This window comes from Chaetura pelagica, unplaced genomic scaffold (genome assembly GCF_000747805.2).
Source record: "Chaetura pelagica isolate M959 unplaced genomic scaffold, ChaPel_1.0 scaffold215, whole genome shotgun sequence".
In the NCBI taxonomy this organism is placed as follows: domain Eukaryota; kingdom Metazoa; phylum Chordata; class Aves; order Apodiformes; family Apodidae; genus Chaetura; species Chaetura pelagica.
In genome coordinates this window covers 367,888-381,598 of record NW_009953206.1, presented here as the reverse complement: position 1 = coordinate 381,598, position 13,711 = coordinate 367,888, and the positions used below count along the sequence as shown (strand labels likewise).

Here is a 13,711-nt window from a genome sequence, read left to right as displayed (position 1 = left end):
TCCTCTCCTCCTGGGATGCCCTTATCTGGGTTCCTGCTGGGGGATTATTCAAGGAGCAAAGCCCCAAGGATCCCTGGAGCCACCCTGGACTTTGCCCAGCAGCTCTGATAGCGTGGGATGGGATAAGCAGTTTTGGGAGCAGGGACAATAGGGTGACAATGGCTGGGGGGGTTTGGGGGGGGGGGTCAGTCCAACAGATGGGCAGGGGTCCCTTTGAGGGGGCTGGGGGCTCTGTGAGGCTTTGACTGCTTTTTTTAGGGTGGGAAGCAGGAGCATTTACAGCCCATTGGTGCTCCCTGCCACATCCCTGCAGCCCCTGGTCCTTAGAGACTTCCAGCCAGCACCCATGGCCAACACCAGCATCCCATGGACACGCTGAGAGGAGGGAACCACAACAGGATGGGAGCCCCAGGTGGCATCTTCTGCATGTGTGAACATTCCTGGCTCCTCACCCTGAACAACTGCCAGTTGTCCTGAAGGTCCCCCCACGTCCCCATGCACAGGGTCCCCCTGATTCCACTGCCCTTTGTTTTTGACTGGCTGCCCCTTTTTTTTCCAGTTTTGTTTTGTTTTTTTCTTGCAGACATCATTTATGGGATCTCAGGGAAGATCACTGCACTCAGCAGGACAAACCCTCCTCCTCCTCCTTCCCAGGTGCAATTCTGGGACTTGTCTGGCCAGAAAAATCTGTTTTTATTTTCACCACAGGGCAAGTGCAGGGAGGAGCTGGGATGAGGCAGGAGAAGCACCTGAGCCAGTTCTCACCGGCGGTGGGTAAAAGGCTGGTGTTTCCTTGGAGCAGGTCTCTCTTAATCCCTGTTTTCAGCCTATTTTTGCTGTGCTGCTTCACCTTTGCCCTTCGCAGCAAGACTTTGTTGCTCATCCTCCTCCCCTCAACTACCTCTGCCCTTGTTCTTCTCCACGTGTCTCTCCAAGCCTGGTGGGATGGACGTTGCTCACCCGGTCAGATGATCAATGCCTCTCCATGCTGGTGGAGATGGGGTTTGCAGCTGGGTTGTTACAGCTGATGCCTTCAGCCACTTCTGCTTTCGGGCAGCAGGGGCCATATCCATCAGGGTGCCCAGCCCGGGCTCAGCCCTGGCTCCAGCTTTTGTTTGATTTCTCAATAAAAGGGATTTTCCCAGAGCTCCTGCTTTCCTTAATGCTCCTGGTGTGAACTTGGCCGTGGGTGAAGGCCGTGGGAGTGGTGGTGGTGGCCAAGACATTGCTCAGCAGCTCCTGCAACCAGAGCTCCTGCCCTGATTACTTCACCAAGTCAGCAATTCTGAGGAAAAAAGAAGTGTCTTTTTTTGTGCCCTGTGACTATGAGGCAGATCCTGCAGGGAGGAGATGATGAAACAGACTGGGGACTGTCACATCCAGTGGAAAGGCTGGTGTGGACAAGGAGAAGACATGCTGTTCCCTGCAGCAAGGCTCACTGGGCAGTGAGAGTGAAGGAAAGGGAAGAAAGCAAGAGGTGTCTGAGTGACTGAGCTGTTCCCTACAGCTGTTCAGCCACCTCTGCTCCCTGGGGACAGCAGGACTCTCATTGCTCCCTGTCAGGATGCTCAGTATCTGCAACATCCCCTGATCATGGGGAGGAGGGATGGAGAGGACCCTCCTAGAGGACATGGGGTGCTCTGGGGTCCCAAGAGCACATGGCAGCAGAGCAGTCCTGGTGGAGTCCAGGCCCAGTCACCTCCCTGCCAGCCACTGTCTGGGGACACCAGCAGGTCATGCTGGGGAAGCTGGTTGCTGTCCCAGTGCCTATGGCTGTGGTGAACTTTGTGTGCTAAGAGTTAATCTGGAGGAGGGAGAGGAGAACTTTGTCCAACTGCCCCTGCACCTTATCTGCTGGGAACCTGAGGTGAAGTCAATACCGGAACCGGTTGCAGAAACCCGATGTTGGTCAGTGGCACAATCAATCTTTCTGAGCAAGGCAGATATTTCCTTTTCTTGCAAACAGCAAAGCTGAGCTGCAGAGTTCACCACCAGATCTGAATTTTCCAGCCTTCCAGACTCCAGACCCTGAATTCTGCCCCTGTTTGGGAAAGATGCAACAGCCAGAGGGTGGTCCTGGCCATGGGGAGTCCAGAACCTCAGCTGGGGGTCAGCTCTGCTGGGCCCGGGGTGGCAGGAGCTGGGACCCCCCAGCACAGGCACAAAAATAACCCTGCTCAGAGCTTCCCTTTCTTGCTGCCTTCCGTGCCTGTCCAGGGATGCATCATGCACGAGCTGTGATTGCTCATGCTTTGTCCCACATCCCTTGCTCTGTCAGCAAGTCACTGCAGTGACTCACAGGGATCCCCACAGCCCCCCCAGACCCCCAGCCCAGCCCGTGGCCGCTGCCTGCAGACCCTGGCAGCTGCTTTTCCCTCTCTCATTTCATGCACCCACCAGCCACGTTGTCTGTGCAAGTGCCTGGAGGATCAAAGCAAAATTCCCTGGAAATCACCGGTTGTTCTGGGAGTTTTGTGGCGCCGAAAGAGCCCCGGGGTCTCTCCACTTTCCTCCTTACCTTCTTGTTTATCAGCATCAGCCCAGCCTGCTGAGGCAACACATTTTTCCAGTGAACTGGCTGCTCCCCCAGCCCCTGCCCATGGCTGGGACCTCGGGGATCTCCACACCCAGGGATGTCACAGCCACCTCCTGGGGCTTTCTGTTCTAAGCCAAATGTGGAAGTCCCAGGAAAGGACCAAGGAGATCTTTCAGATCCAAGGCTGCCCAGGAGCAGCAGTGCCTCCTGCTCAGCCAAGGCTCCCTCTGGAGGAGGGAAGCACCAGCAACACTGGGCGTGCAGCCTGGGTGCCCCGGGGCTTTCAGCTCCTTGGGGAGGAGGGCAGAGTCCAGGGAAAGAGGGTTTAACACTCCTGTGCAACCCCCCGAGGTCTGCAGGGTTGCTGCTGTGCTCATTGCAACACGAGCATGGCAGGGTTTGTTTTATTCAAGCTTTTATTGAAAAAGCAGATCACAGAGCTGCTCAAGACATTTTATATTCACTATGAAACGGCTTCTTGGTATGGAATGAACTTCTGCTGGGCTCTTCAGCTGCAGCCCCCCCGGGGTGGCTTCATCACCTCCAGGGCTGCTGATGGGGCAGTGAAATGCAGCTCCATTCCCCTCCTGGATGTCCCAGCCCTAAGGGATTGCAGGAGCAAAGCCCACCCTGTTATTTCCACGGTCAAAGACAGAGTAAAACTGACGGATAAACACGTCACCCAAAATCCAGAGGGGTCCTGTGGGAGGGGGCACATCCGAGCCCTGGAAGCCACTGGTGCAGATGGTTGTGCCATCGATGTACTCCTGGGGACAGAGAAGTGTGAAGCTGGGGGTGAACCTGAGAGCCTCGTGCACATGGAAACACACAGGAATGGTGACTGGGAGTCCCGTGCATGGAGCAGCGAGGCTTGTCTGGGACAGGTGGCTCAGCTCCCAGGGTGGTCCTGAGCAGCCTCTGCCTCTGGAGCTGTTGGGAGCTGTGGGTGGGGGGGCTGTGGGGCTGCAGCCATACCATGAGGGTGTAGGCTTGGGCACTGAGCGTGTGGGGGAGCCCGTTGATGGTGAAGGTGACGTCGGGCATCACGCCGAGGTTGTTGCAGTCCACGGTGCACTGCAAAGCAGCCGGGTGGCTCAGGGTGCTGCTCAGCAGGGCGGGGGTCCCAGGGCTTTGCCCCCTCCTCTCCCCACCCCCCTCTCTCACCACTCCATCCACCGGCGTGGCACCAATGTAGTTCTGCAGTTCTTTTACGTCCTTGCTGGGCCCGTTGATGAGGGACGTCCCGGTGTCCACGATGGCCTGGCAGCCGTTGGCACAGAAAGCCACCGTCCCCCCCACCTGGATGCTGGAGAAGGAGGAAAGAGAGAAGGACCAGGAAGGACTTGTCCTGCTCCTCTGCCCCAACCCAGCCCTTCCCTCCTTCCCAGCACCACTCACTTGTCCAACTGGATCTGCCAGTACCCTTGCCTGGTGACAGGCACCCAGTTCAGGGTCCCTGTGAAGTGGGAGGGGTCAAAGCCACCAAAAAGCAGCTCTCCTCCCCTGGAGACTTCAGCGTTCCTGGAGGGAGGAGAAGGAGACATGAGGGGGTTTTTTTCCCTTTTACTTTGCCCATCACATTTGAAATGGATGGATTTATACCCAGTTGCTTCCCACAAATGCTTGGGGTCATTCCCTTTATTCCTGTAAGGCTGAAGTCTGTGATACTCTGCCCAGCACCAAAAATCTCTTTACTATCTCAGTAAAACAGTTGTTTCAGCAGCCCCTGAAGGCAATGCCTGAGTCTAGGCAATGCCCTGGGGCAAAGCATTGTCCATACTTGCTCAAGTAGACAGAGAACATGGGCAGCTCCACCAGGTTTTGGGCCATCATGTTGTCAAAGACAGGGGTGATCCCTCCCACGGCCAGCGAGGGGTAACCCAGCCCCAGGACCCCATCAAACGCTGCATCCAGGAAGGTTTTTCCTGGCTCACTGATGCTCTCTGCAAACTGCTGGTTGTTCACGGTGAGGCCTTGGATCTGCAGGGAGGAGGAGGCTTGGTGGGGATGCTGAGTCTGTAGGCAAGTCCCAGGAACATTGTCCAGAGCAGGAGAAACCAAAGGTGACTCACGGCTACTTGGTCAGATCCGATGACCCCCGTCAAGCTGCCGGTCCCGTACTGGATGGAGAAGGGGGTCCCTACCATCTGGTATGTGCTGGACTGTGATGGGTGGAACTTGGCGTGCACAGCTGGGGGAGGAGACAGGATCATCACCAGCAATGCAGTGTTTTTATAGAGCTGAAGGTCAGCATGGCTGCTCCTGCTTTACAGAGACACTGCTGCATCCCCATCCCACCGTGGGCTCTGTGGGCACCTGAGGAGCCCTGGGGCTGCTTGGAGATGCTCCATGTCCCTGGGGCAGCAGGGATGGACTCTCCAGGACTGGCTCATTGCTGACAGCCCGAGCAAACGTGGTGCTTGCCCACCTCCAAGGCCTGGGCAGGCAGCCTAGACCCACACCATGCCTCTGTGCCCACCTTGTTCCTGCCACCCAGCCCCTTGCTGACAAGGTGCTACCATCTTTGCCTGTTTGTTTAAAGTCTCTCCCACAAGAAGGGCCTAAAGAGCATGTCCCACATCTCCAGTGGGCTGATGGTGCTGGGTGCTGGCAGGGTGATCACCACCCGAGCAAACAAACCCCTGCTTTCCCCCCCACCCCAATTTCAGTTACCTGTGTGTGCCTTGGAGGGCTTGGCTGGGTGTGGAGGTGCCCCCAAGGTCCCTGAGCTCTGTGTGCTGGTGACCCACAGCCAAGAGGGCCACCCCAGGGTCCCACCACAGCCAGGCAGGGGGCACAGCCAGCCAGGGACCCCCTACTCACCACAGGCTTTGCTGATGCAATAGACTGATGGCACCCAGAGGTTGGAGGAGCCTGTGTCAAACACCACGGTGAAGTTCTGGGGGGGGGTCCCGATGGAGATCTGCCCAAAATACTCTACCTAGCAAAGAGAGGAGCTGTGGGTATGCCAAGAAATCCTGGCCAAGGGGGAGCAGGTGCTGGGGCGTCTGCGGAGAACTGGAGGGGTTTGGTGCAGGGGGTGGCTGGCACCCACAAGAAGGGCCTAAAGAGCATGTCCCACATCTCCAGTGGGCTGATGGTGCTGGGTGCTGGCAGGGTGATCACCACCCGAGCAAACAAACCCCTGCTTTCCCCCCCACCCCAATTTCAGTTACCTGTGTGTGCCTTGGAGGGCTTGGCTGGGTGTGGAGGTGCCCCCAAGGTCCCTGAGCTCTGTGTGCTGGTGACCCACAGCCAAGAGGGCCACCCCAGGGTCCCACCACAGCCAGGCAGGGGGCACAGCCAGCCAGGGACCCCCTACTCACCACAGGCTTTGCTGATGCAATAGACTGATGGCACCCAGAGGTTGGAGGAGCCTGTGTCAAACACCACGGTGAAGTTCTGGGGGGGGGTCCCGATGGAGATCTGCCCAAAATACTCTACCTAGCAAAGAGAGGAGCTGTGGGTATGCCAAGAAATCCTGGCCAAGGGGGAGCAGGTGCTGGGGCGTCTGCGGAGAACTGGAGGGTTTGGGTGCAGGGGGTGGCTGGCACCGGGCAGTGTTTGATCTGCCACGAGGTGCCAGGTGATAGAAAGGAGCCAAATATTTAAGGAACAAGGCAAGGTCAGAACAAAGGCAGGACGGCAGGTGCAGCTCCATCCTTTTCCTGCTGGATTCATCAAGAAGGCCCCAGAGAGGCCCTCATCAGTGGGGTGCAGATGGGGGGGGCTTTGTGGGGGTCATGGAATGAGCCTGGAGAACACCCCTCCTCCTCTGGCTCTGGGTCCTGTGGGGTCTGCTGTGCTGAGTGGGGTACAGGTTGTTTTGGGAGGGAATCCCTCTCCCTGAGAGCGCTGGGGGTGCAGGGAGGGCAGCAGGCAGGGTGAGGCTGCCTTGTCCTCTCTCATCCTCTCATTCCTGGGAACAAAGGAGCGGGCAGGCAGCGAGCCCCAGCACGCCGGGCACTCAGCAGGCAGAAGTTACTGGGGATAACTGGGGACTGCTCATGGAAACCAGCGCGCTGTGGGGGGTGTGTGCAGCACGTTGCTGGGGCCCTGCACCCCCAGCCCTGGTGCCACCACGCTTACATCCAAGTAGTTGATGAGGGGCTCGTTGGCTGTGCTGAAGGCAGTGCAGTCCTCGCCGTAGCGGAGCCTGTCGAGCCTGTGGGCTTCCCAGAAGTGGGAAAGCTGCCCCCGGTCCCGCAGGGACTGACGCAGGGAGCGCTGCCGCGTCAGGGCCACCCTGGGGGAGCAAGTGTCCTGGCCACTTACCTGGGGCCGTGGATTCTGTGGATGCCCTGCAGCCCCCCACGTCCACCCTGAAGGTCCCAGGGCCCACAGAGTCCCTGCATGGTCTCTGTGTGGTCCCCACATCATCCCTCTATGGTCCCCACGTCATCCCTCTTTGGTCCCCATATGGTCCCTCTAAGGTCCCCACATGGTCCCTCCCTGGTTCCCACACGGTCCCTCTAAGGTCCCCACATGGTCCCCCCCTATTCCCCACGCTCCTGTGCAGCCACATCGTGTCCATGCCCACTCTGAGGAGCTCAGCTCTGCTCATCCATCCCTGCCATGCTCAGCAGCACCCTGGGACTGGAGACCCCTCTGAGAGCCTGGGGAACAGGAGTGCACCCTGGAGACCCCCTTACCTTTTCAAGCTGCTGGCCAGGGAGAGGCAGAGGGTGGCGAGGAGGAGCAGGAGGTTCATGCCGGCGGCAGGCGGGTCCCGCGGGTGCGGGGACAGCTCCGCGATGTCCCTCTTATAGCGACGGGCTCCCCTGGCCCCGTGTGCCAGCGCCCGGATAACGCCCCTTTCAATGTCAACACGGGGCTTTGGCAGTGGAAATGAATCACTGGCCACGTCCCAGGCGAGGCAGAGCAAGTGCACCCGGGGTCAAGTTTGTTTTTGTGGGCGAGGGGCTGGCGGTGGCAGAGCCGGGCGGCACAGGGACCGGGGGCGGCCGGGGGGGAACGGGGGCTCCATCCTAGCGGACTCCGCTGGGAATTCCAAGGTCCAGCTGAGCTGGTAGACCCCCCCAAAATGTTCCAGGGAGCGTTTCCTCCTTCCTTTGCCTCCAACCACCCCCAGGGAGCTGCCCGTGGGGTGCCCCACAGCCCCACGGCTGCCGGGGGAGGTGCAGGGAAGGGATGTGTTGGTAACATCAGACAGCGGCTGCACAGACTTTAAAGGGCAAAGACCAATTAGCAGTGATGAACTGCTCAGGAATCTGTGACTTTCCCTTTTAAAGAGTCAGTGTCGTCAAGGCGGCTCCATGTTCCCGCACAGCCACTCGTGGGCTTTTCCCTGGCGGCTGATGAGTGTTGGCCACAGGAAGCCTGTCTCATTAAGCCTCTGTGAATGCAAATAAGAAAAAATGCTAATGAGCTGGCAGAGCCGGGCGGCACAGGGACCGGGGGCGGCCGGGGGGGAACGGGGGCTCCATCCTAGCGGACTCCTCTGGGAATCCCAAGGTCCAGCTGAGCTGGTAGAACCCCCCAAAATGTTCCAGGGAGCGTTTCCTCCTTCCTTTGCCTCCAACCACCCCCAGGGAGCTGCCCGTGGGGTGCCCCACAGCCCCACGGCTGCCGGGGGAGGTGCAGGGAAGGGATGTGTTGGTAACATCAGACAGCGGCTGCACAGACTTTAAAGGGCAAAGACCAATTAGCAGTGATGAACTGCTCAGGAATCTGTGACTTTCCCTTTTAAAGAGTCAGTGTCGTCAAGGCGGCTCCATGTTCCCGCACAGCCACTCGTGGGCTTTTCCCTGGCGGCTGATGAGTGTTGGCCACAGGATGCCTGTCTCATTAAGCCTCTGTGAATGCAAATAAGAAAAAATGCTAATGAGCAAATAAAGCTTTCAGACAGGGAGGGGAGGCTGGTCCTGCTGCCACTTGGGCTCGGATGCTGCGTCCTCCCTGTTCCCGGCACTGAAATAGCTGCTGCTGGGTTTTTTTTCTTTCCAGTAAGTAGCGTTCAGGTAATTAATGTGGTTTCTACCCTTAGCACCGTTCTAATCAAAATTCCATTTATCCCAGTTAGTTCTTTTAGCTGATTAAAGTCCTCGCTCCAGGTAATTAAAGTTCTGGGCAGTGAAGCAGAGGGACTGGTGGAGCCAGAGCCTGGGGGTGGTTGGGAAAGCTGCCCCGGGTCTCCTCTTCCAGGCACCTCACCTTGCAGCCTCGGGAGCTGCTGCCAGCATCCTCCTCTCCATGGCTTCTCAGGGACATGAAGCTAAAACTCCAACCATCTCATCCAGGGTTTCTTCAGCACAAGCAGCATGAGGCCCAGCAGAGCTCACACCAGCCCGTTTTTCCAGGTATGAATTCCCAGCACTTCCCCATGCCCAGGTTGGTGGCCTCAGTGTTTTTGACTGAGGAGCTTTTCTCCAAAGGGAAAATAGAGAAATTTGCAGTTTAACGTCCCCCCTTCTCATCCTAACTGTGTATTCATAGGAGAGGTTGGAACAGAACCACAATAAACCTTCCCTAAGCAAAACGAGTTGCAGCAAGTGCCAGATCAGCTGAAAGCAGCAAGTCGAATGTTATGGACACAGTTTATAACCCAAAAATCCTGTCAGAAAATCCAGCCTAAAGGGCCATTTGGCTTCTGAGATAAACGTGAGGATAAACTGCAGCACAGACAAGCTGGTTGCTTTAGGCAAAACAGTTTATTTACTGGAAAAGATCCCAAATTGGATCATAATAATCTGCAAACTCATGACAGTCAATTCAGTGTTAAAATGTGAAGATGAAAGAAATCAAGAGGCCAAGTCTTCCCTTTAGAAATTGTTGAAGCTAAGTAAATTTATTTCTACTTCCTTTAGTAATTTTTCATCTAATCTTAAACCCCAGACTCTTAAAGGCAAACCAAAAGTTTATTTCAAGTCTAACAAAATGTTTGTTTGTTTGTTTTTTCTTTTTCTTTCCAGAGCCAAAGCAATGAATTTTTATTTCATTATATTATTTTTGGTCCAGAAATTTGGGGGAAAAAAGGCTTTGTTTTCTCTGCACTTTCAGCTGTGCCTCAATGTTTGGAACCCTGCCCAGGCAGATGGGAGAGCTGCACCATTTTCAAGGCACGGTGCCCTCACCTTGGCCTGTCCCTGCCTGTCCCTGCCCACGCCCGGGGTGTTGGTGCTGCCTTTATGGCACCTCCTGAGGTGCCAGGAGAGCCCAGAGTGAAGGAGCCAAACATGCAGAAATGATTTATAAGACCCAAGGGCCTTTGAATCCATCTTGTTAATAAAACAGCAGAAAAAGCTTTTATGTTCAGGAGAAATTTAATGACTGCCAGTGATGGGGACAGCCCTGGTCCTACAAGTAATATGTGGCCCATACATGTAGCCCAGGATTGCTGCCAGGCTGTAGCTGCCATGGGGTTTATCTCACCCCATCCAGCTCCACAGACTTGCCCTCACACATATTAGAAACAAGTTACCTTGAGCAGGAAACCTGCCTCTCACCAGCTCAGCCTGCACCACTTCACTCATTTGAAGAAACCCACTTGCAGGCTAAAAATATGTTATCTGTGCTCTTTTTTAAATAGATTTCCTTTAGTGCAGCCACTTCCACGATCAGCTCTGACTGATTCAAAGAGCATTTTCTGAAAAGCCTTTTTTTTTTTTCTTTTCCTATCAGCTGCTCCTTCCACCTGTTTATCTGGTTATACATCACTGAGCACTCGAAAGAGCAGAACCCTGCAATAGCAAACCCTCACTTTTTAAAAGAGAAATAAAAACAAGTTGCAGTTAAATATTTAGCCGTGTAAATTTACCAGGTTAATGCAGGACTAAAATCCTGGTGGTGATGGACAGACTGGTCCCTGGGGTCCCAGGGGGGAATGTGGGCAGGGACTGACCCACGCTGGGGACCTCAGGGGACCCCAACTCCTGATGCAGCTCCTGGGGTGAACATCAGTGGTGCTGGGGTTTCCAGAAAAGGGGAGGAGGAAGCCTGCCCATTGCCTCCACTGCTCCCCCCCAGCAGACACCAAGTCATGCCCCTGTCCCTTATCATTTAAATGACATGTTAGTAGAACCTTCTTCACTGAAAGGGTTATTAAACACTGGAATAGGCTGCCCAGGGAGGAGGTTGAATCAGCATCCCTGGAGGTGTTTAAAAGCCTTGTAGATGTGGTGCTGAGGGACATGGTTTAGCACCAGGCTCTGTAGGGTTGGGTTAATGGTTGGTAGAGTTGGGTTGAGCTTGATGATCTCAAAGATCTTTTCCAAACAGAACAATTCTATGATTTACAATGTGTTACCCTTGTAGAAGACTTTGACATGGAAGCATCCAGAGCACTCTTGGGGCAGCAGCTGGGCTGCTTAGGGCCCAGCCAGCCCCATTCTGCCGGGCAGAGCTCGGGGACCGCTCTGCTCCATCAAAGCTCAGGGCGTTTTAGCACAAAGCTGCTTGGAAGACCCAGCAAGAGGCAGAGCTGCCTGCAGGGATGCTGTGTCTCCAGCCCTGGAGCAGAAGAGGCTGCAGAACAGCAGAGAAACACCCAAATATATTTAAATGAGCCAGTTGATAAGGGAGGCGTCATGGAACCTTGTGTGGGCTCGTTCTGCCATCACCATCGGGGCAGAGCGAAACCGCATCCGGCTCCGCGCCCCTGAGACCTCTGTCCCGCCAGGCCCTGGGGCTGCACAGCCCCAGCACTGCTGCCCAGACCTCCTGGGCTCCTGCTCCCTCCAGTCCTGAGGAAAGGGAAGGTGTGGGAAGCTCCACTCCCCAGGTAAAACACCCCGGGATGCTGCACTCAGCGGCGCGCGAGGCCTCGGAGAGCAGAGGGGTGGTGGCCCGGGGACAGAGCTGGCTTTGGTGGCCCCGTCCAAGGGACATGTGGCCTGAGCCTTATCCTGGGCTGCAAGGCCTGGCTCAAATGGGATCCAATTTGAGGCATTCCCGTGATTTTTGCTTACCTTTAAATTGAGCGTGGGCATCTTGAATTCACTGCTGGGCAACCAGCCGAGCTGGAGGTCTTTACAAGCCTTGGTTTTAACAGAGCGTCTTGCTTGAGAAAGAGTTAATATCCCGGGGGCTGGAGGGAGGGGGGTCACAGCATGTTACTTGAGACACCAAAAAAGTACATGTGCTGCCAGCATCTTACGAGCTGTTATCTTCAAACCAGCCATTTCAATACGTGTGCCCGTATCACCTCTTCCATCTCCCCGTGCCCCAGCGCAGCAGAGAACCTGCCTGCCACTGATATTTGGATTTGGGTCTTCTCTTGCAATTTCCTTTCAAAGAGCTCATTTTTCAGATCGTTATCTGCTGCAGCAGCAGCTCCTGCCCCACGACAGGGAGGCAGCCATTTAAGACTGAGAGAGCCCTTTGAGAAGGACACTGGGGGACAGATCAGCTCAATGCGGGAGGGGGGAAAATCCAGCAAGACCTGGAGGTTTAGCCTGGCAGTTGGGATTGCACAGGAGAGTGGTGAGGCTGTGGGAGATGAATAAGAAATGTGTCAGAGGGGAAATGACAGTCTCTGATCCTTTGGATGGATAGTGCCTTTCTGTAGCTGTCCATCTGCCAGTCGGGCTTTCAATCATAGTGTTGTGGCTCCTTTAATCATCGCATCCAAGCCTGGGATGAGGACATCTCCCTGTGTTACCCACTTGCAGACAGTAAGTAGATACAGGCACTGAGGGGAAATTTAAAGTGCTTTTTTTTGCAAGTGAAAGCTCACAAAACGTATGTCCCCAATTACTGTCCTGTACCGTAAATCTTCCAGTGCTATGGCCAGAAGTCCCAAGCCAAAGGGCCCAGTTCAGGTGTGTGTGTTTTCTGATTATGCTCCTCAAGTCCCCTTAACTCCAACAGGATTGAAGTGCTCACCTGGAATTAAATCCAAGGTGCCTCACAGAGGTGTTGAAGGGCCTCTGACCTTTCTGGCTGGATGTTGCCTGGTGCAAGAGCCTGACACTAAACTCCTGGCTGCCTTTGGGTTACTTTCTCCTATGGCTTGGTTGTGGGTTTTTTCCAGATTATAATTATCAAATATTTTTATGAATTAAAAAAAATAAATAAATGCAGGAGCAGATTAAAGCAAGAGGGATAAATTCCAGCTCTGTGATTATCAGTGAAGGCCAGAAGCTCCAGTCAGGTATCAGATATGGTGGAGGAAGGAGGGTTCAGCTCAGCCCAGGGCTGTGAGCTGCAGCAGAGGGAGGGCTGGGGCAGCTGAAATGTCAGCCCATGGGTTCCTAGTGGTGAGCCTGACCTTGGGGTGATGTGGAGCAGCCTGAAGCTCAATGGGACCATTTTGATTGCATTGCCAGCAGGGTTAGCTGCCACCCGCTGTCCCCCCAAGACCTCCAGGGTGTCCCTGGGCACCCCAGCAACAACTGGGCAGCCTCACTGGGAGGATGAGCACATGTGAGTGGTGAGTACAGCACCAGAGGCAGGGAGCCACAGGTTACCCTTCACAGCCAGCAGCAAGAGAGATGCTCCAAGGTGGAAGGGTCATGTCTGTTTATGGCTTCTGTGTCCTTGCTTGGCTGCAGGATGCTGAGCTGTGGGTCCCTGAGCAAGGGGATGCTGAGCTGTGGGTCTCTGGGCAGGGGGATGCTGAGCTGTGGGTCCCTGGGCAGGGGGATGCTGAGCTGTGGGTCCCTGGGCAGGAGGATGCTGAGCTGTGGGTCCCTGGGCAGGGGGATGCTGAGCTGTGGGGCGTTGGGCAGGGGGATGCTGAGCTGTGGGTCCCTGGGCAGGAGGATGCTGAGCTGTGGGGCCCTGGGCCGGAGGATGCTGAGCTGTGGGGCCCTGAGCAGGGGGATGCTGAGTCCCTGCTTCTGGTGATGCTGTGCCTGCTTTTGCTGCACTGGGGGCAACTACATGTCATCACTTGGTGGCCACACTTGGCAGACATGCAGGTGCAGGTCTCAGGAAGGGCCTGTGATTTTGGCAGAAGCCATGTTTGTCACTTCTCTCTTCCAGCAAGCACTTTGTGCCCCTCCAGCCCAAAATCTGTACCAGCAAACCTCTGTCTGCAACATGCTTTGAAGCAGTGGCAGCCAAACAGTCCCCGACAGATTGAAAATCATGCAGTTATTTCTATCACTGAGACCAAGTCTTTTCCTCTTGCTCAGGTGGGTGCTTGTTGCCATCTCAGCTGTCACCTTGGTCCTACACACCCTTCTCTTGCTGGCACTTTACATCATGCTCAGC

The 13,711-nt window shown here is 55.4% G+C and overlaps 2 protein-coding genes across 2 annotated transcripts in view; one reads left to right on the top strand and one right to left on the bottom strand.

Annotated features, from left to right (window-relative positions):
• Positions 1-3,138: 3,138 nt before the first annotated feature.
• On the bottom strand, positions 3,139-8,751 carry CTSE (cathepsin E). The gene is made up of 10 exons (XM_009997525.1): positions 8,711-8,751; positions 7,189-7,350; positions 6,626-6,782; positions 5,863-5,980; positions 4,609-4,727; positions 4,317-4,516; positions 3,935-4,057; positions 3,701-3,842; positions 3,512-3,610; positions 3,139-3,303 (listed from the first exon to the last, which is right to left on the bottom strand). Exons 1-10 carry the CDS (start codon positions 8,749-8,751, stop codon positions 3,139-3,141), a joined length of 1,326 nt encoding a protein of 441 aa, XP_009995827.1.
• Positions 8,752-12,773: 4,022 nt separating this feature from the next.
• LOC104388639 (chromosome unknown open reading frame, human C1orf186) overlaps positions 12,774-13,711 on the top strand; it is a 3,025-nt gene continuing 2,087 nt past the window's right edge. Inside the window, exons 1-2 of the mRNA XM_009997524.1 lie at positions 12,774-12,919; positions 13,633-13,709. Of these exons, the coding sequence (XP_009995826.1) occupies positions 12,774-12,919; positions 13,633-13,709 (223 nt within the window). The remainder of the gene's footprint in view (positions 12,920-13,632; positions 13,710-13,711) is intronic.